The sequence below is a fragment of the Bufo gargarizans genome, chromosome 2 (assembly GCF_014858855.1).
Source record: "Bufo gargarizans isolate SCDJY-AF-19 chromosome 2, ASM1485885v1, whole genome shotgun sequence".
NCBI classification, from domain to species: Eukaryota; Metazoa; Chordata; class Amphibia; order Anura; family Bufonidae; genus Bufo; species Bufo gargarizans.
This window is the reverse complement of record NC_058081.1, coordinates 710,290,292-710,312,212: the sequence shown is the minus strand read 5'-3', so window position 1 is coordinate 710,312,212 and position 21,921 is coordinate 710,290,292. Positions and strand designations below refer to the sequence as shown.

Genomic DNA, 21,921 nt, shown 5'->3' with positions numbered 1-21,921 from the left:
AATTTTACATATGCAGCATTTATGATCACAGTTAGGCTACATGCACACGACCGTGCCATTTTTTTGCGGTACCCGAACCGCGGATCCGCAAAAAACGGAAGAGGCCCATTGTAGACATGCCTATTCTTGTCCGCAAAATGGACAAGAATAGGACATGCTATATTTTTTTTGCGGGGGCCACGGAACGGAGCAACGGATGCGGACAGCACACGGTGTGCTGTCCGCCTCTTCTGCGGCCCCATTGAAGTGAATGGGTCCGCATCCAAGCCGCCAAAACAGTGGCTCGGATGCGGACCCAAACAACGGCCGTGTTCATGAGGCCTTAAACTGTATAGATGTAAAGAGAGCCTTTCTTTTCTTTATTTCTTTTTTATTTTTGTGTTTGTTTCTCATGGCCCATTTGCTATAAAATCGGTCTTTTCTGTCAGCATTCACTGTAGTTTTGACATTCTATTCATTAGCCTGTTTTAATTATCATCTGTTTTTTACTTCTCTCTTTTTCTAGGTTTTGGATACTGAAGGTTTTGTCATCAGAAACTATTAGTATTACGCAGACACAATTGTATTTAGCTATATACATGTATGTCAGGCCTCTTACATTTGTTTAACATGTTTAAAGGGGTTATCCCATGATTGACCTAGAAAATGAAAATCAGACATCATAAAGTACATGACAATACCAACAAAGCTAGAACAGCCCGGTACCTCACATGGATCCAGAGATCTCCACATTCAGGGCCGTCTTTAACGCGGGGCAAAAGGGCAGTTGCCCTGGGCCCAGTTGCTCCTGGGGGACCCAAAGCAGCTGCCTCTTGAGCCCTCTGGCCACTCCAGTGGTGTAACGATCACGGTCGCAGAGGGTGCAACCGGCCCGTAGCCCGTAAGTGCTTCTTTTTTTTTTAAGAGCGGCTGCGCTGAATTCTATTCCTTATCTGGTCATCACGAGACCCAAGGTCTCGCGGGATCACAGCTGGGACTGGGAGGGTATCGGGATTGCGATTTGCACGCCACCTAACTGAAGCTTGCCGCAGCCCGCAACTTGGTACAGAGCGGAACAAGTAGGTAGTATTTTTATTTTTATTTTTTTAATGTATGGCACTGCCCTGGCACACTATTCCTGCTTCATCTGTGGGGGGGACTGAGGTGATGTGATGATCAGTGGTGCGGCCGGCTGTATGAGGGCAGGAGGGCACGGCACTGGCAGCTGGCACGGTACTAGACATAGGGGGGAAAAAAGGATATATTATATGTTTTATGTGAGTAAGGGTGCTGGGTGGTTGGAGAAGGGGGAGGGAGCGGTCAGTAGTACTGTACTATCTGCACATTGTAAAAAAATAAGTAATCTTCAAAATACTATATATTTGTGTCAGAAGTTGTGCTTTTTAATTTTTAGAATAATGATACAGCCATTTTATTTGATACTTTTGTCCTGATTCAGATTTTTTCTCTATACTAAGGGACACTATAGTCACCAAAACCACAACAGCTAAACGTCGTAGTTCCGGTGTCTATAGCGCGTCTCTGCAAGCTTATTCAGAAAAAAAAAAATCAGTATTTACATTACTGCCAAGGAACACCTCTAGTGGCCACATGCTAGGTTGTGGGAAGGCGGGATCCAGGGGGCCCAAGTAAATTCTTGCCCAGGGTCCAATTAATTTTAAAGTCGGCCCTGTCCACATTCACTGTTCCGATTGCTCGGCTAGATTATCTCAGTTCAGGGGGCATGTCCTTTCGGCTGCAGCCCTCTTCCTGTAACTGCCACAGCTTCTAACAGAACCTATGGCTGGAGGCAGTTGACGATTTAAACTGAGCACGTGCGACCAGCTCAGTGAGACGGACAAACAATAAGGAAAATAGCAAACAGCAGGTGGCGCTGTACAGATACATTTTAACGAATAACTCAGTGGCTGTGCTAAATTTTTAATTACATGTAATTACAAAAGTATTCAGGTCCAGGAGCTAGATATGTTTCATGACATGACCCCGTTAAAGGTGCAAAACGAGCTTTATGATTCAGTGTATGACGGTATATATCGACTGATCAACATGGATTAAAGGGACAGACTTAGCGGCGGGGTCCTGGTGGAGAACCCAGCAGAGGAGATGACCCATGTGCTCCCTTTTGCCCCATTTCGATGAGACGCGTTATTTTCTCACTAGGACATTGAGCCGGATACGTGATGTCACCAGATCTAATCCCCGGACCATCTGAGCGTTTCGTCTCTGTACTATGCTATAATAAAAATAATATTTGCTGAGAGGCGTATTACTATGCTTTTATTGCCATCAATGAATAAAATGTAATCACAGTATAATAAAAACTTCTGGAAATGTATTGTAAATCGGTGCCATCACTGACTAACCATCAAGCTGAGCTCGAGTGCACCTACATCAGAACACTGGGCTAAGCACATCAATAAATCTGCCCCTTTGTGTTATTGAAGAACTCTGCTTGCTGTCAGTGAATGATTTTTTATTTATTTTTTATTTCATCCATAGATCACAAACACATTATGACCTAATACCTCTCACAGCTGAGGGGTTTGCTACAATGTATTGTTCTAACTAAGAATGCTACCATCCATTGACCGAGATCTTGAGAATAGAGACACAAAGTATATTCTCGTTAAGGTTAACCTGTGGGGTGTCGGGGCTTAAGAAATCGGACATGCCCTTTTACAATCTATAAAAAAAAAAAGGCTTCCCCGATTTCTGTTTTTTGAATTCCAGTGTCATGCTCCGCCCCTCTCAGGCCCTGTACTGTAACACCGTTTTGCCCAGAATGTTCCTTTAAATATCAGCTTGGAGTGAAGACACGTATTTCCGGTCAAGAGCCGAGACAAGTAAAGTGCACAGGACCCCCAAAAACTAACATTTCAAATCAAAAGTGATGATTTGTTTCACCTCCTATATCAAAAGGCGCACGCCATTTTTAAAATGTGACTTTTTAAAATATAAACCTGATTATCCGCCTAGTTCTCTCTATTGGCGACATTTTAACACCAATGGCACTAAGGCTACTCTCACACTGGCGTTTTGGTTTCCGTTTCTGAGATCCGTTCAGGGCTCTCACAAGCGGTCCAAAACGGATCAGTTTTGCCCTAATGCATTCTGAATGGAAAAGGATCCGTTCAGAATGCATCAGTTTGCCTCCGTTCCGTCTCCATTCCGCTCTGGAGGCCGCTTGCAGCGTTTTGCTGTCCGCCTGACGATGCGGAGGCAAACGGATCCGTAATTTCACACAATGTAAGTCAATGGCGACGGATCAATTTTCTATGACACAATCTGGCACAATAGAAAACGGATCTGCCCCCCCCCCCCCCCCATTGTTATAAGGGAAAATAATAATGATCGGGTCCCCATCCCGATTGTCTCCTAGCAACCGTGCGTGAAAATTCGCAAGCATCCGCAAGCAAGTGCGGATGCGGTGCAATTTTCACGCACGGTTTCTAGGAGATGATCGGAATGGGGACCCGATCATTATTATTTTCCCTTATAACATGGTTATAAGGGAAAATAATAGCATTTTGAATACAGAATGCTTAGTAGACTGTAGATTGAGGGGTTAAAAAAAATAAAAAATTATTTAACTCACCTTAATCCTTCATCTGTGAGGAAAAGGACCTGTGGGGACGTCACTGCGCTCATCACATGGTCTGTCACATGATCCATCACCATGGTAAAAAGATCATGTGATGGACCATGTGACGAGCGCAGTGACGTCATCAAAGGTCCTATTCCTCAAAGACGAAGACAGAAGGAGAAGCCGGCTGCGCGAACAAGTGGATTAAGGTGAGTTAAATTATTTTTTATTTTTTTTAACCCCTCCAGCCCTATTGTACTATGCATTCTGTATTAAGAATGCTATTATTTTCCCTTATAACCATGTTATAAAGGGAAAATAATACAATCTACAGAACACCGATCCCAAACCCTAACTTCTGTGAAGAAGTCCGGGTTCAGGTCTGGGTACCAAATTTTTCTCACGCGCGTGCAAAACGCAATAAAATGTTTTGCACTCGCGCGGAAAAATCGCGCATTTTCCCGTGACACACCCACATCTTATCCAGCCCAAAACCATGACGCCCGTGTGAAAGAGGCCTTACAGTGGTAAATTGCGCCTTTTGTCTCCGATTTTGGACATTTTTGTCATTCTTTTGTTTTTGTTAGATGTCAATTTACTGACAAAACCCTTTAGTTTAGCTCATTTCTATTAGAAAAAAAAATAAGAGCATACGGTTTTATACTAACCTGTCAAATGTTCCCACGGGCTTTATTTTCATAAATGCGACTTTTCGACAAAAAGTCGCATCTTTCTGCCACAAATGCAACAAAACACCACCACGTAAGCCGGCTTAATTGTCCGCAACAATTTGAGCCATTTCTGCTGATAAGAGGATGACTAATGAGGTGTAACATGCACCAATTTGATAGCCCCGCTCGAGGCACACTCCTCGCCGCTATGTACAGTCCGTATTTACGGACCATACATAGTCTCAGGGAGCCATATCAGGCGAATGTAGCCGGATGGCGGTTCCTTGCTCCTGTGTGCACCTGGACCTCGATAGTCCCTCTCTGCAGCGTTACCGCCAGCTCTACTACGTGGCACCAGTCGTTTTCTCTCTCAATGGGAGCAACCAGGGATCTATTCCCAACTCAGAATCATCGCTGAGGCAGTGGCAACCATCTATCCTCCTGTTTCCACTTTTGGTGTCTGTGGCCTTCATTTGGCCCCCGGTCACAGGCTGTTTTTCGGATACCTGGTAGTTATCGCTGCTCCCCTGCTGCAGCAGCCAGTATATACGCTCAACTAAAATCTAGATGGCACCATCCAGGCCTTTTCATGGAGGCCTCTCCGACTAGTGTCCTATTAGTGATGCCACAGCACCATCTAGTGGCTGAATCCTGACACTACTCGCCATCCACTTTTTTTGTAAACATATTTCAGTTTTACTGCATTTGTGATGTCATCAGTTGTGGGGCTAGCTATAATAGCGTTTCATTGGGAAGCTCTAAATCGCGTTGGGAAGAATTTTTTTTTTTTTACAAAATTACAGAATAAATCCAAGTGCTGTCTGTGTGTGTCCCTTTAAGAAATGTGGCAGTTACATATACCAGTTCTATAATAATAATAATAAAACATATGCGCCCTATTTGCTATAACACAATTAAGCCCCGCCCATGGGCTGATTTACATATGCGAATAAAGTATCATGTATCTTCTATAGCAACACAATGGTGGAACATACCCTAGGCTAGGATTAATAATGTCTCTAGCTTTGCTCCATTTGATTCTCTTGTAGCCTGAGAGGCTCAGATTACTGCAAACCTAGCCTGTTCTGTGCTTTACACTGCAGCACTGCTTTAGCATACAGAGCTGATTTACAAGGAGAAAGAGAGGAACCTAAAAAAAAAAAAAAAGGGAGGGGGTACTGTTCTAGAATACCAAACCTGTCAATGTATCCAATAATTAACTTCATTTTCAGACATGCCCTGTGCAAAGTTATGTCGCCTGTGGAGCCTTCACATAAATATACAGAACTTGAAGTTTCTGGGCCCTGATGCCTGCGTCTGTCAGGAGATGCTGGGAGTTGTAGTTTCACAACATTAGGAAAGTTACAGATCACAGATGTTGCCCTGTAAATCCGCTGAAGAACAGTAGGTGGCGCTGGAGGACAATCAGAGTCAATTATATGGAATAAATGTTATTTTATTGTACAGTCCAGGAAAAAACCACAGAACAGAACGGCAGTGATTTACAGTAAATGTTTTCTTCCTCCTACATAAGACATGTGGTGTCGTCTCATCCAGCCGGGGTTATCACTCAAAGGCTGCTCAGATCCCTGATACATTGTATCTCCTGAAAACAAATACATTTTTGAAGAATATCAGTAAATATTATGGATTGAAAGAGAATAGTGAGTGCAGCTCTGGAGTATAATACAGGATGTGACTCAGGATCAGTACAGGATAAGTAATGTATGTACGCAGTGACTGCACCAGCAGAATAGTGAGTGCAGCTCTGGACCAGCTGTTCCTGAGCTGCGATTACCTGTGGGTGTGGTCGCCTGTGGCTGTGTGTAGCTGCTGCTGCTCCTGAGCGTTTGGAGGAAAATCTATCCACCTGAGGCCGGCTCTCTCCTCCCCAGGGGGAGAGTGGGTTCTCAGGCATGAGCGAGGGAAGCAAGCCCCAGGCTCCTGTTCCCAGCGGCAGGCCTTCAGGGGACAGGAGAAGCCAGCGTTTGGCCTGCATGGAGGACTCAGGGGTAAGAAGATCTGGCAGGAGTCGCAGTAATGTGGCTTCTGTCTCCCCTGAGTCTGAGGGTAGTAGGAAGAGCCGCAAGGCTGGATCCGCTAAGGAGGACCCGAATGCCAGCATGGGTGAGAGTGGCCCTTCCGGGGCCCAGCAAAAGCCGAGTGTTCACGGAGGTGAAGCAGATCTTGAGGAGGAAGGCTGGGGCGTACTGAGGGCCCGGGAGTCCATTTCCACCTACGGATCCCGGGTCATGAGCCACCTCCGTGAGTACGAAGACGCGACTAAGACCCTGAGGAGGCTCCGGGAGGAGCTGCGCGGCTTGAGGTCTTGTGTTGGAGTGGCCCCAAAGAGGAAGAAGCAGGGGCTGGAGAGCCAAATAAAGCAGCTACAAGCTGACATTGGCGAGATTGAGCAAAGGCGGACTGTACTCCGAGATAAAAGCGGCCCGTTTAAGGAAAAACTCCTAAACGAGGAACGTTTTCGGAAAATGGCGGAGGAGAAGGGGCAGATGGGGCAGCAGCCTGACAGCCAGGTGGAGAAGGAACCAGTCGTGCAGGAGGAGGATGATGATGATGACCAGCAAGATCCACCTGGCAGCCTGCAGGAGCAGATTCCGTACAGTGGGCCCCCTGCACGCCAAATAGCAAGGTCACCCAGCTGTGGCTCGGGGGATGAGTATGAGACCTGCGGCCCGGGAGGGGCCCTAGTGGAGGAGATCCAGCTCCTGGAGTCCCCAGTGCGTTTCCAGGACTTATGCTTTGGTGATGAGTTGCCACCGGAGACGCCTGGGGAAGGAAAGAAAAAGGCTAAGAAGACCAAGCTCCAGGAGCAGGTAAGATATGTATACACCCCCCTCCCTGGGACCCCCGGGTCGACCGCAGGGCCGGCTCACTGTATTAGCCCCTCTTCTCAGCCCAGCCCGTGTCCTGCAGTGGACTCGGTGCAGGAGAGAGGGGAGAGCGAGGTATCCGATATGGTGGTGAGCTCCGTCTCTGTTTGCAGTAACGGGGATGGAGCTGGTGCGACACCGGCTGAAAAGCCGGACAGGAAGGTTACTGCGGAGGATGAGAGAAAAATCTCTGGCGCTGGAGTTTGCTCCCTGATGGGAGGAGGGGGTGGCTCCACGCCACAGATGGCTGCAGGAGCTCCGATGGCTCCAACCGCTGATGACGCTGTTCCCTCGGGCCAGCAGAGGCATGAAGGAGCTGTCGGAGCTATGACGGTTACGCCTCCCAATGAAGGTCAAGAACTGAGGCCAAAGCCTTTGTTTTGTATTGGCGCTGCTGGTCCAGATGAGCGGCGCCATGAAAGAACAGATCAGCAGCGTTTGGATCAGCGGCGCCCGGTAATGGATCAGCGGCGCCCAAAAGTTGTAAATGGTAGTACTGAGGAAGCGGAGGGCAATGATAAAAGTGGGGTTGGGGCTGTGGTCTGTCTTTTGGGGGCAGCTCCGACCCCAGGGCCCAGTGATGCTGAGGTACCAATAATTACACCAAAACACACCGGTTCAGCCAGTATGAGTGAGGGAGCAGGTGGGGGGCAGAAAATTATTTTTAATAAAAATATGTCTGGGGGTTTGGATGGTGGAGTGAATGGTGTTAGGAGGGAAGGAAGGGAGGTCGCAGAATCTGTTGTAAGTAAGGCTGGTTTGGGGATGGAAGATATAGAAGTGGGTGGTGGAGGGTCTTTGGTAAGCGGGGAGGGTGTGGAACCTGGTCCGGTTGCCCCCCCGGCTGTGGCAGCCCCTGTGCGCAGTTTTGCTACTGTCACGGCCGGGGTGAGTAGGGGACCCTCCTTGTCCTCTGGCTCTGGGGACGGCGTTTTGCAGCGGCGTCTTCTGGAGGCTCTAAAGAGAGGGGAGAGCACAATCAATGTAGAGGGGAGGGAGGTTGATCTATCCTTTTGGATAGATAGGCATGGCCTCTCAGCCTTCCGAGAGCAAAGGAGCGGGGAGACCACGTGGTCCCTCCCGACAGCTGGGCAGGGTGCTCTCCGTAGGAATGTGGTCCGTCTGAGGTGGAGGGGCAGTGATACATGTCCTTCAAGATCAGAAGTTGTTGAGCTCCTTCTAAAGATGGGCTTCAAGGCGACAGACATCTACGCCTTGATACATCCCTATGGGACCCCTGAGTTCGATGTCAGCTTTGTTCGGCCGGAGGGACTTGAGCTCTTCTGGTCGAACTATGAGATGGCAAAGGACGAGCCCAGCTGGCGAGATTTTGCCGTCCAGGCAGTGTCTCGTCAGAACAATGTGAAGAGGGTGACCGTTCTAACCCGTAACGAGTCACTCTCGTGTATTGACATCATGACGTGGCTCGGCCGATATGGGGAGGTGGTGGAGGTTCCCAAGAAGAACAGGGATGAACATGGCATCTGGTCTGGGGCCTGGACGTTCATGGTAAAACTTAGGCTTTTAGGAAACACAGTTACTCACATACCATCTGCCACCTTCCTTGGAAGGGATCGCATCCAGATTTTCTACCAGGGTCAGCCGAAGCTCTGTCACAGATGCGGCAGCCCCACACACTTCAGTGCTAACTGCACTGTACAGAAGTGCGCGCTGTGTGGGGAGATTGGCCACCTCGCTGCATCATGTGCAGAGATTAGGTGTCACCTGTGTGGTGACTTAGGTCACCCATTCAGTCGCTGCCCTCATTCCTTTGCCAATGCGGTCAATGCCCCGGCGGGAGGAAGCCGTGAGGCCAATTCTACTGGGGCAGGGGCTGGCAGAAGTGAAGGAACAGAGGGGCCAGGGAAGAAAAGTAAGCAAAAGACGCCTGCCCAACTGAGGCGTCAGGAAAATCGCCGAAGGGAGAGGGAGATGGGTGAATCCCGGGAACCTCAGGCAACTGGGGAAGCTGGGATGACCCCTGATCTCACCCCTGAGACTGCTGCTACTGCTGAGGCCCAAAGGGACAGTGAGCTGGATGAGGAAATTAGGAGGATCCAGGAAGAGGAAGGTGCCATCTCCTCATTATCCCCCCATGACGGGGGAAGTGGGGGATGGCAAAAGCAGGGTAATAAACGTACAGGGAAAAAGGGAGATTTAAGATCTTCTCCCACCCGCCAGATGCCAAAGGAAGGTACAACCAACCCCCCTCTGATTAGTCTCTCAAACCGGTTCCAAGCCATTGGTGACACCTCCCCCTCCTCAGGGGAGGGAGCCGGTGGGGAGGTTTCGGGAGTCGCGGTGACACCTGGGCCTGCGGGGGACGCCGAGCCTCCTTCTACTGGGGAAAACATGTCCTCAGGGGTGGGGGCTGGCTTGGAGTCAGAGCACAAGGGCAGAGGTGAAATGGACACATCTGTTTGTTTGAAGAGGGGTAAGCCATCATCTGATGAAAAAGTTGGTGGGGGCAGTGGGAAAAGAAAGCCATCTAATTCAATCACCCATGATGGCGGCACTCACTCCGTTGACGCTGGCGTCCATTAATGTCGCCAGCATTAAGTCAGATACGGCTAGATTTGCGGCCTTTGATTTTTTCAGCCGGGTTGAAGCTGACATTTTGTTTTTGCAGGAGACCAGGCTGCCAGATTTGGCATCTGTATTTAAAGCTAAAAGGGAGTGGCGACGCGGATCCTCCTACTGGTCTCTTGCGGCCGAGCCGTATAGCGGGGTGGCAGTCCTTTTTACTGCACCGGTAGAATGCCGACGGGTTATTGAATTAGAAATGGGGAGGTGCCTGATCCTGGATGTCCTCATGAGGGGACAAGAACTTCGTCTAATTAACATCTATGGTCCCCAGTCCAAGTGGGACCGTAAGTGTCTCTTCATGAGGATCAAGCCCTATCTTTTTACAAGTCGGCAGGTGGTCTTTGGAGGGGACTTCAATACTGTCACGAGGCCCCAGGATAGGGGAGGTTCCAGGGACAAGCTGACTTACGACAGCATTGCGCTTAATAAAATAGCTAGTGAGGCTCGTCTGGTGGATGTCCACATCCGGCACACCCCAGGCCACCCGGGGTTCACCTATCATAGGGCTAGTTGTAGGTCTAGAATAGACAGGTTTTATTTAAAGGAGGAAGCCGTCTCTTCAGCCGTGTCCGCTGTGGAGGTGGAGTTCTCCGACCACTGTATGATTTTGTTTTCTCTGAATGTTGCAGAGACCCCCCGAATGGGAAGGGGCTACTGGAGGCTCAATTCGTCTCTCTTGGAAGAAGCGGAGATAAGACAGTCCTTTGAGGATTTCGTTCAGAGCCAGGTACCATTGCTGGATCTCTGCGGCAGTAAGTCTGAGTGGTGGGAGATCTTCAAGGAAAGGGTAGGGAGATTCTTCCGCCAGCTCTCGAGCCTCAGGAGTCTGAGTAAGTATCGCCTGTATCAGGGCCTGAGGAGGAAACTCGAACGTCTTGTCTCGACTGGGGGTAGCCGTGAGGAGATCTCCAGAGTGAAGTCTTTGCTTATGAGGTGTCAGTACGATAGGCACGCATCTTTGGTTTTTGAGAGGGATTACGGGAAATACCGCTCGCCCGACCCTTACAAAAACTGCAGGATGTCAGTGAGTAGTAAGATTGTGTCAGGACTGATTGATAGTACGGGTTCTCTGAGAAGGTCCAGATCAGGGATCCTGGAGGTTGTCAGATCCTTTTACTCACATCTCATGGCAAGGAGGGATCTTGATCGTGATAAGATATCGGCTTTCCTGACTGAAACTGTCCCTGAACCAGGGGTAGACCCCTCTCTTGACGGTTTGACGGAAATGATCAGTGAAGAGGAAGTCAGTCTGGTGATTGAGGGGCTTGCTCCCAAAAAATCACCTGGTCCGGATGGCTTAACATCTGAGTTTTACAAGACCTTTAAGGACACCTTAGTTCCCCTCTTGACTGAGGTATTAAATGAGTGTCTCTCCTCGGGTACTCTACCAAAGTCAATGAGGAGGTCGGCCCTGATCATCCTGTCAAAGGGTAAAGATCCTTTCCACATTGAGAATTGGCGTCCCATAGCGCTCCTCGGTGTGGACAGAAAGATTTTGGCAAAGGTGCTATTTAATCGGCTGGTGAAGTTTGCACCCCAGCTCCTTTCTGGGGCCCAGCATTGCTCTGTTCCCGGCCACAGTACTTTTAGTGCTGTGCTCAGTGTCCGGGAGGCCGTGGAGCAGGGCAGGGCAGGTCACTGGAAGGGGTACATGCTGTCCTTGGATCAGGCAAAAGCATTTGATCGTGTTAACCACGAGTACCTCTGGTCTGTCCTTCTGAGATATGGCCTGCCCGGGGGGTTTGTTGATTGGCTTAAGACCTTGTATGCAGGGGCAGAGAGTTTCCCGCTTGTGAATGGTTGGATTGGGCGTCCTTTTGGGGTGGGATCTGGGGTTCGCCAGGGTTGTCCTCTGAGCCCGCTTTTGTACGTGTTCGCAATCGATCCCTTCCTCAGAGGGGTTGATCGTGGGCCGTTGGCGGGCATCAGGATGGACCGGGCGGCTCCGGAGACTACACTGAGGGTGGTGGCGTATGCTGATGACGTAACTATCTTTGTGTCCTCGAGAGGGGAGGCAGAGTGGGTACTGTCTGAGGTAGAGCGCTACTCAGAGTCATCTGGGTCCAAGATCAACCGAGATAAGTGTGAGAGTCTCTGGCTGGGAGGTGGAGATCCTGGTTTTGATCTCCCGGACACCCTTCCAGAGCCCCAGGAATCTACAAAAGTCCTCGGCATTGAATTTGGCCAGGGGGATTACCCCCATAAAAACTGGGATAGCAGGCTTAAGATTGCCGCTCAGAAGGTGGACCAGTGGAAGGGTTGGTCTTTAACCCTCAGGGAAAGGGTGAACATTATCAAAACCTACCTGATCCCTTTGCTGTTATATCTGGGCAGTGTGTGCGTCTTGCCGGAACCTTTCTGGACTCGGGTCTACAGTCTGTTCTTCCAGATGTTATGGGGAAACAGACTGAACCTTGTCAAGAGGGAGGTTACTTACCGTACGAGGAGACTAGGAGGGTTGGGTATGGTCAACCCTGTGGTGTTCCTGGTGAACACCTTTATTAAGATTAATCTCTCGAACCTCTGGCAAGAGAGGGCTCCTCTGTGGGTAGCCTCCTGTCGGGGATGGTTTCGGCCTTTCTTCCAGGAATGGGAGACAGGGGGGCAAGTGAAGGATCTCCGCACACCACATGGGCATCTCCCGGCTTATGCTGCCCTGGTTCTGAAGGTATTACGTCGGTGGGGTCTGGGGATGTGGGAAATCAGGACTCAGTCAAGGAGACTCCTTGACCAGAGGGTTCTGTTGACCCATTTCCAGAAACCTCTGGCCCTCAGGGACTGCCCAGGTCGGGATCTGAGGGTTGGGTTACGGCTTTTAAATTCCAATAGGATCCCCTTGAAGTTCTTTGACTTGACTTGGCGCTGCTTCCATGGGAAACTGTGTGTGAGGGACAATCTGAAGTGTAGGAGCTCTGAGGACAGGGGGTGTCCCCGTGAGGAGTGCGGTGGTGTGCTGGAAAGCATGGACCACTTCCTGCTTCATTGTCCCTTTAACACAGAGGTTTACACCAGGGTGGGGACCTCCATTGGCTGGCCTAGGCTGGTCACTCTCTCCTATGCGGAATGGGCCTATGGAGCATTCAGACACCTGGGTGGTAGGGACCTTTTCACTTTATTCCTAGTCAGGTACTACACGTGGCATGCACGGTGTTTAGTTTCGACGCAACGCAAAATCCTCCCCGAGGATGAGGTGGTTAGGAACATTCTCGGAGACCTGGTGAAGGTGCGCTCTCTGGAGTACGAGAGGTTGGGGGCGGGTAGAGCCTCTCTCCTCTGGAGGGGTTTTGCCTTTAGGGTACCCTAGCCTGTTGTCTCCCCTCCCGGTGGTGGGCTGAAGCTGACACTGTAGATTTTTGTTTTGTTTTGGTGGCTGTATGAGGACATAGGGCTTGCAGGCGCCAAACTTGGGCTTTAATGGGTTGTGTGTGGCTGAAAAGCCTCACGGTGGGTGGTGAGGTTAAGGTCTACTATGTAATGTACTATGTAATGTAGTTTATATGTCTTTATGTCTATATATATTTGTATATTTGTATAGGTTGAGTTGTCGGGTGTAGTGTTAGGTTGGGTGGTGGGTAAATGGGGGGAGGGTTCCATGGAACATTGGGGACTTTGGGACATATAAGAAAATCCTGGGCTGGTTCATGGACGTCTATTATCATGTACTGGGGGCATGGGATGCGGGACCAGCTCAGGGACCCAAAAAAAAAAAAAAATATATATATATAATATAAAAAAAAAATAAAAAATTGTGTGTTGCATTGGGGTGGTGGTGGGTGGGCTTTTTGTAAGTTTAACTTCTGTATTTGTTAAGTGTAGGTAGGTGCAACCGGATCAGGAAGGTTAGTACATGTACATAGATATTGTAAATATTGTACATAGCTGGTGTTCTGTGGCGAGTGGGCTGGACCGGTGCTGTCTGCGCCGCGCTGAGGAGCATCATGTCCTGTATGGTTGGTTTGGTCTCTGTTTTATATATTTATTTATCTGTTTGTTTTAAAATTTTAATAAAAGAAATACAGGATGTAACTCAGGATCAGTACAGGATAAGTAATGTGTGCACACAGTGACTCCACCATCAGAATAGTGAGTGCAGCTCTGGAGTATAATACAGGATGTAACTCAGGATCAGTACAGGATAAGTAATGTAATGTATGTACATAGTGACTGCACCATCAGAATAGTGAGTGCAGCTCTGGAGTATAACACAGGATGTAACTCAGGATCAGTACAGGATACGTTATGTAATGTATGTACACAGTCACTGCACCAGCAGAATAGTGAGTGCAGCTCTGGAGTATAATACATAAGTAATGTAATGTATGTACACAGTGACTCCACCAGTAGAATAGTGAGTGCTGCTCTGGAGTAAAATACAGGATGTAACTCAGGATCAGTACAGGATAAGTAATGTAATGTGTGTACACAGTGTCTCCACCAGCAGAATAGTGAGTGCAGCTCTGGAGTATAATACAGGATGTAACCCAGGATCAGTACAGGATAAGTAATGTAATGTATGTACACAGTGACTGCACCAGCAGAATAGTGAGTGCGGCTCTGGAGTATAATACAGGATGTAACTCAGGATCAGTACAGGATAAGTAATGTAATGTATGTACACAGTGACTCCACCAGCAGAATAGTGAGTGCAGCTCTGGAGTTTAATACAGGATGTAACTCAGGATCAGTACAGGATAAGTAATGTAATGTATGTACACAGTGTCTTTACCAGCAGAATAGTGAGTGCAGCTCTGGAGTATAATACAGGATGTAACTCAGGATCAGTACAGGATAAGTAATGTAATGTATGTACACAGTGACTCCACCATCAGAATAGTGAGTGCAGCTCTGGAGTTTAATACAGGATGTAACTCAGGATCAGTACAGGATAAGTAATGTAATGTATATACACAGTGACTGCACCAGCAGAATAGTGAGTGCAGCTCTGGAGTATAATACGGGATGTAACTCAGGATCAGTACAGGATAAGTAATGTATGTATACAGTGACTCCACCAGCAGAATAGTGAGTGCAGCTCTGGAGTATAATACAGGATGTAACTCAGGATCAGTACAGGATAAGTAATGTAATGTATGTACACAGTGACTGCACCAGCAGAATAGTGAGTGCAGCTCTGGAGTATAATACAGGATGTAACTCAGGATCAGTATAGGATAAGTAATGTAATGTATGTACACAGTGACTCCACCAGCAGAATAGTGAGTGCAGCTCTGGAGTATAATACAGGATGTAACTCAGGATCAGTACAGGATAAGTAATGTAATGTATGTACACAGTGACTGCACCAGCAGAATAGTGAGTGCAGCTCTGGAGTATAATACAGGATGTAGCTCAGGATCAGTACAGGATAAGTAATGTAATGTATGTACACAGTGACTTCACCAGCAGAATAGTGAGTGCAGCTCTGGAGTATAATACAGGATGTAACTCAGGATCAGTACAGGATAAGTAATGTATGTACACAGTGACTCCACCAGCAGAATAGAATGAAGTGTAATATACTAAACCTCATTTCAGACTGAAGAAGCAGATGACTTCAGATACCCCAAACCCTGGTGGAATTTGCTCTCATTTTCTCTTCTCACACAAACATTTGCTAAAAATAGGAACTCACTGTTTTTGTCGCTTTCTGCAGGAGCTTCCTCGACATCTTCCACCTGAAGGGAGGAATTGAAGAGATTTTTTTCTAACCTTTTTAATAGAAGTCGGATCGCATTACGTCCTCAGGGATCTACAGCAATGTGCTACTTACTGAACAGTACAAGGATCCCAATGATGCTCAGTATCAGCGCACAGATGAGGCCCCATTTTTTCAGAGAATAGTCATCTGCAATGCGGAAGCAATGTGACAATGTAAATTACTTTCCAAACTATTTACCCTCCGTGGTTTATTAGGTCCGTTTTTCTTGAGACAAATTTATCTTTTTTTTAATCTTTTTTTATCCAATTACAATTTTTGGCAATATTTTTTATAATTATTATATACATTTGTATGACACAATAGTAATACAATAAATGATTCATTATTAAATTAATAGTTTTTTAAATTAATTTAAATATTATAACTAACCCCTGAAATGTCGCAGTCAACTGCGACCATGGCATCGGATTGGACCCCCCCCCCCCCCGAGGCGTAATTGCAGGGTTCCGAACATGGCAGCCTGGGGCCTCCTGAAAGCTCCCAGGCCTGCCATAGCAAAACTGTTAATAGGAAGTCAGTAAAAAAAAAAATCCCATAGACTGAAATAGTATACTATTGTAGTGTATGGTATAAGGCTTAGCGATCAAAGGATGGCATGCTCAATTCCCTTAAGGGAACTAAAATTTAAGTTTTAAAAATAACGGGGGTCTATTATGATGCAAAGTATGCCACTTTTTTTGCGTAATTTTGTCGCAGATTCGGTTGCAAAGGGGATTTGGGGCCAAATCTGCAACTTTGTACTATTTTGGGGTACATATGATTTTTGATTGCTTTATATTATGCCTTTTGGGAGGTAAGGTAACAAACAATTGGCTGTTCTTGCACCGGCAATGTTCATCTGACAGGTTAGATCATGTGTTTTTTTTAAAGCGCAGATTATTGCGGACACGACAATATCAAATATGTCTTTTTTTCTTTGTTTCAGTTTTACATAATAAAAAAAATATATATATTTTTAGTGTCTCCATATTCTGAGAGCCATAGTTTTTTTTGGCGATTAGTTTATTTAGGCTACTTTCACACTTGCGGCAGGACGGATCCGACAGGCTGTTCAAACTGTCGGATCCGTCCTGCCGCTATTTCGCCGGACCGCCGCTCCGTCCCCATTGACTATAATGGGGATGGGGGCGGAGCTACAGAGCAGCACTGCAGTTCGCGGTGACAGGCCGCCGGACTAAAAAGTCGAACATGCAGTACTTCTAGTCTGGAGGCCTTTCACCGCGCACTGCCGTACTGCGCCGGAGCTCCATCCCCATTATAGTCAATGGGGATGGAGCGGCGGTCCGGCAGCACGGCGAAATAGTGGCAGGACAGATCCGACAGGGTGAACAGCCTGTCGGATCCATCCTGTCGCTAGTGTGAAAGTACCCTTAGGGGCTAATTTTTTAAGGGATGAGATGATGGTTTGATTGGTACTATTTTAGGGAGCATATGGCTTTTTGATCGCTTAGTATTATACTTTTTGTGATGTAAGGTGACAAAAAATGGCTTTTTGGCACAATTTTTACTTCATTTTTATTTTTACAGTGTTCAGTAAGGGGGTGTATCATGTGATAATTTTATAGAGCCGGTCGTTACGGACGTGGAAATACCCAATATATGTCTCTTTCTTTGTTTTTTTCAATTTTTTTTACAATTTTATGTGTTTTATTTTGGGAAAAGGGCTTTTTTTTTTACTTGAAACTTTATTTTTTTTATTATGATAAACTCTTTTTTTTTACTTTTTTTTTTGTCCCACTCTGGGACCTCACTTTCTGGGGTCTGATCCCCTCTGCAATGCATTACAATACAACCTGACAGCCTAAGGGCTGGATCTCACAGGCTTCCGTAGAAGGCAAGCACCGATGCTTATGGAAGGCACCGAGCTTGCCTTCTCTGCCATCGGGTCCCAGTCACTGCAGCGCGGGCAGGCTCGGACTGGCCACTGAGCATGGTGAGCCCCTAGTTTCCCACAAGTGGCACATAACACAGTAGACTTACTGCACTACATACACATTTTAATATACAGCATCTCATCCAGCCTCTGTTCATATAAAAAATTTGATAGATTATTAAAGAAACTCCCCAATTTATTATAGACACTGTCAGATAGCTGAGATGTCTTCTAGGTACAGAGGAAAGCTGCCAGTATCCTCTTTTCCCCAGGACCTACCTTCTCAAAGTTGCTGCAGAGACCCCCATAATTAATCATCTGATAGCATATATTTGAATGTATCTGTATGGTGGACCCCCAAAATAACTTTTACTGGTGGGCTCTAGGCACCCCTGTTCGACACTGAGCGCGGGGACCCCGATGGGTAAGCGTACCTTCTGCAAACCGGCATACAAGGGGTCAGTGACTGCTGGGTCAGTGCCGCTGATCAGGTGGGCGCAGCTCATGCACCCGCCCGATCAGCCCACATTACATGTACGGGGATTCTGTCATCAGATTTAACCCCTCTAACCTAAACATAGGCTCAGGTCCAGACTAATAAGAAGAATCCTAAACCTCACTGTGGCTCTATTCGCCCCAAAAAAACAGGTTTTTATAACCTGTCAATCACTTACTTAAGGCGCCCAAGGGGAGGTCCGTTAATACAGGGTGCCCGGCCGCACCCCTCGCCGTCAAGCGCCAGCGCAGGTTTATTGAGAGCAGCGTCTAAAATGCCGGTCTTAATAATTGACCCCAAATGTTTGTAAGAAGTTTTAAAAAAAAGTATGTAAAAATAAACAGTAGTATCGCTGCATCCGAAAATGTGCGAACACTGTAATGAAAAAATAAATAGATAAATGGCTGATCTGCTGTTTTGTTTTTTGTGTTTTTTGTTTCACCTCCCACTTGAAAAAAAATAAAAACTAGATAAGAAGTGATCAAAAAGTCCTCTGTACATCTAAATAGTATTGATAAAACCCACAGCAAATCCTGCGGGGAAAAAACAAACAAAAAACAAGCCCTCACATGGCTCTATTGAAGGAAATATTATGGGTGTGAGGCTACTTTCACATCAGCGCTATCAAATGTTCCTCTGCCAGAACAGCCTGCCTTAGGGTACTTTCACACTGGCGTTTTTGTTTTCCGGCGCCGAGTTCCGTCCTAGGGGCTCTATACCGGAAAAGAACTGATCAGGCATATCCCCATGCATTCTGAATGGAGAGCAATCCGATCAGGATGCATCAGGACGTCTTCAGGTCAGTCTTTTCAGGACGGAGATAATACTGCTGCGGTTTTATCTCCGTCCAAAATTCTGGAGCACTTGCCGGAATGCCGGATCCAGCATTTTGTTTCCTATTGACATGCATTAATGCCAGATCCGGCCCCGAGTGTTCTAGCAAAACGGATCAGTTTTTGCGGTCTGCGCACGCTTAGACCGCAAAAAATGTGAAAAAAATAAATGCCGGATCCATTTTTCCAGATGACACCGGAGAGACGGATCCGTCATTTCAATCAGGATCCTGATCCTTTCTGACAAATGCCATCAGTTTGCGTACCGGAATCCTCTGCTGCAAGTGTGAAAGTTCCCTTAGTTCACTGTATCCGGCATAGCCGGGTAATACCAGGGACGGCTGGATCCCTACTGACTACACTGGGATCCGACAGGGAGACTTTCGGCTGAATGTTGGTATTATTCCAGAAGGCGGTCATATCTCGTTGTAGTCAATGGGGATCCAGACACCCCTAGCATTATCCGGTTATGCCGGATACGGTGATTTCATTTTGAAGATGTGAACATAGCCTTAGAATATGGCGAAAAAATATATATATATTACGGTTTACCTGCCCACATTGCGACCATTTAACATTGTACATGCCTTTGTATTATTTATTTTCAATTTCTGCAAATTTTGGGGGTCATTTATCAAACTGGTGTAAAGTAGAAGCGGCTTAGTTGCCTATAGCAACCAATCAGATTCCACCTTTCATTTACCAAAAGCGCTGTCCAAAATGAAAGGTGGAATCAATGGGCAACTAAGCCAGTTCTACTTTACACCAGTTTGATAAATGACCCCCTTTGTTCTGCTCTTTGGCTAAAAATACTAAGATAAGTACTAGTGATAAACAAAGTATTAAATATTCAGTTTGGCTGCTTCGACAAATTTTACTATAAAGGTGGCAACTGCTTTGGAGGTCATTGTTAAGGCAGCGGGGTACTGTGGAAGTCACTTTCAAGGGAGCGGGCTGCTGTAAAGGTTAAAGTTAAGGAGATGGGCTTCTGTGGAGGTCCCATTTTAAAGTGGCGGGAACAGTGTTAAGGGGTGGGGGACTGTGGAGTTCACTGTTAAAAGGGTGAGGTGCTGTAGAGGTCACTCTTATGGGGGATACTGTCGATATCTTTTAACGACACACACAAACATTAAATAAAATAGATGAAATATACCCGTGTGAAGCCGGGTCCTTCTGCTACTAAGAATATAGTAATAGTAGTAGTGTGAATATCTCTTATATATATGAAAATTAGTTTCTGTCTCTCTGGACGTCTATCTGGACGTTTGTTTTTTATGCGCGACCAAACGACTGGAACGATCTTCACCAAATTTGGCCCACAGGTACATCAGGTGTCCGGGAAGGTTTTAGACTGGGTTTCAGCTCTCTAGGAAGTATCGTTCCTGAGATATTCCCCAAAAATGACCTGCATTAGCCAATACCAGCCCCCAACTGCCATGCACACGGTCACATGTCCCTTATCAGCCAATAGAAGCTTGCAGGCTCTTAGTCTCCACATACACACAGTTTTACTCCAGGTTTCCATAATAACCCAGCCATTTTTCTTCACTGCTGTAAGTCAGCTTTAGGCTAAGGATACACGATGACATGCACAGCTCAGCAGACAGTATCACACAATAGACTTAGATACACAGCAGACAGTATCACACAAGATAGGATTAGATACACAGCTCAGCAGGCAGTATTACACAGGATAGGATATTAGATACACAGCTCAGCAGACAGTATCACACCAGATAGGATTAGATACACAGCTCAGCAGATAGTATCACACAAGATAAGATATTAGATTCACAACTGAGCAAGGATTAGATACACAGCTCAGCAGACAGTATCACACAGGATAGGATTAGATACACAGCTCAGCAGACAGTATCACATAGGATTGTATTAGATACACGGCTCAGCAGACAGTATCACACAGGCTAGGATTAGATACACAGCTCAGCAGACAGTATCACATAGGATTGGATTAGATACACAGCTCAGCAGGCAGTATCACACAGTATAGGATTAGATACACAGCTCAGCAGACAATATCACATAGGATTGTATTAGATACACGGCTCAGCAGACAGTATCACATAGGATAGGATTAGATACACAGCTCAGCAGACAGTATCACATAGGATTGGATTAGATACACAGCTCAGCAGGCAGTATCGCACAGTATAGGATTAGATACACAGCTCAGCAGACAGAATCACACAGGATAGGATTAGATACACAGCTCAGCAGGCAGTATCACACAGGATAGGATTAAATACACAGATCAGCAGGCAGTATCACACAGGATAAGATATTAGATACACAGCTCAGCAGACAGTATCACAAAAGATAGGATTAGATACACATCTCTGCAGACAGTATCACACAGGATAGGATTAGATACACAGCTCAGCAGGCAGTATCACAGGATAGGATTAGATACACACAATGAAATATACCCGTGCAAAGCCAGGTCCTTCTGCTAGTCTCCTATAATATAAAAATACGTTTCTGTCTGTCTGTTCTTTATGCGCGACTAAATGACTGGACCGATCTTTACCAAATTTGGCACACAGGTACATCAGGTGTCTGGGAAGGATTTAGACCAGCTCTCGGCTCTCTAGGACGTACCGTTTTTGAGATATTCCTAAAATATGACCTGTATTAGCTTTGTCTTTCACACATATCCCAACTGCCATACACACGGTCACATGTCCCTTATCAGCCTATGGAAGCTCGCAGGTCCTTCGAAGCTCGCAGGTCCTTCCTTCGTCTCCACATAGACACAGTTTTACACTATGTTTCTATAACAGCTCAACCATTTTTCTTCACTGCTGTAGGTCAGATTTAAAGGGGCAGGGCGCTGTCGATGACACTGTTAAGGGAGCAGAGTGCTGTGGAGTTCACAGTTTAGGGGGCAGGTAGGGTGGCCATTCAGGCCATCCTCAAAAGACAGACTTAAAACCCCACCCCCAGGCCCCACTAAGCCATGCCTCTGATCCGATTAGACCACGCCCCTCCCACTCCTTAGCCAACAGGGATTGAAAAAATGAAGTTAAACTTCTGTCAGCTGCAGGGGTGGAAGGGACAATGACTTTCTCCCTGCAGCTCACACTCAGACAGAACAGTGCTGCTGTCTTAGAGTGAACTGTTCAAAAGGACATGTCCCCAATCTGATTAGGTCACGCCCCCTCCCACTTCTCAGCCGACAGGGATTGAAAAAATGAAGTTAAAAATCTACTTCTAGGTCCCGCTAAGCCACGCCCCAGATCCTGTTAGGC

General features: G+C 46.8%; 1 protein-coding gene across 2 annotated transcripts in view; it reads right to left on the bottom strand.

Moving 5' to 3' along the window:
• Positions 1 to 5,692: 5,692 nt before the first annotated feature.
• LOC122927079 (FXYD domain-containing ion transport regulator 5-like) overlaps positions 5,693 to 21,921 on the bottom strand; it is a 50,740-nt gene continuing 34,511 nt past the window's right edge. For both annotated transcript variants that reach the window (XM_044278650.1, XM_044278651.1), the window contains 3 exons: positions 15,502 to 15,576; positions 15,364 to 15,406; positions 5,693 to 5,860 (listed from right to left, as the gene is read on the bottom strand). In XM_044278650.1, coding sequence (XP_044134585.1) covers positions 5,836 to 5,860; positions 15,364 to 15,406; positions 15,502 to 15,576 — 143 coding nt within the window. In that variant the 3' untranslated portion in view covers positions 5,693 to 5,835. The remainder of the gene's footprint in view (positions 5,861 to 15,363; positions 15,407 to 15,501; positions 15,577 to 21,921) is intronic.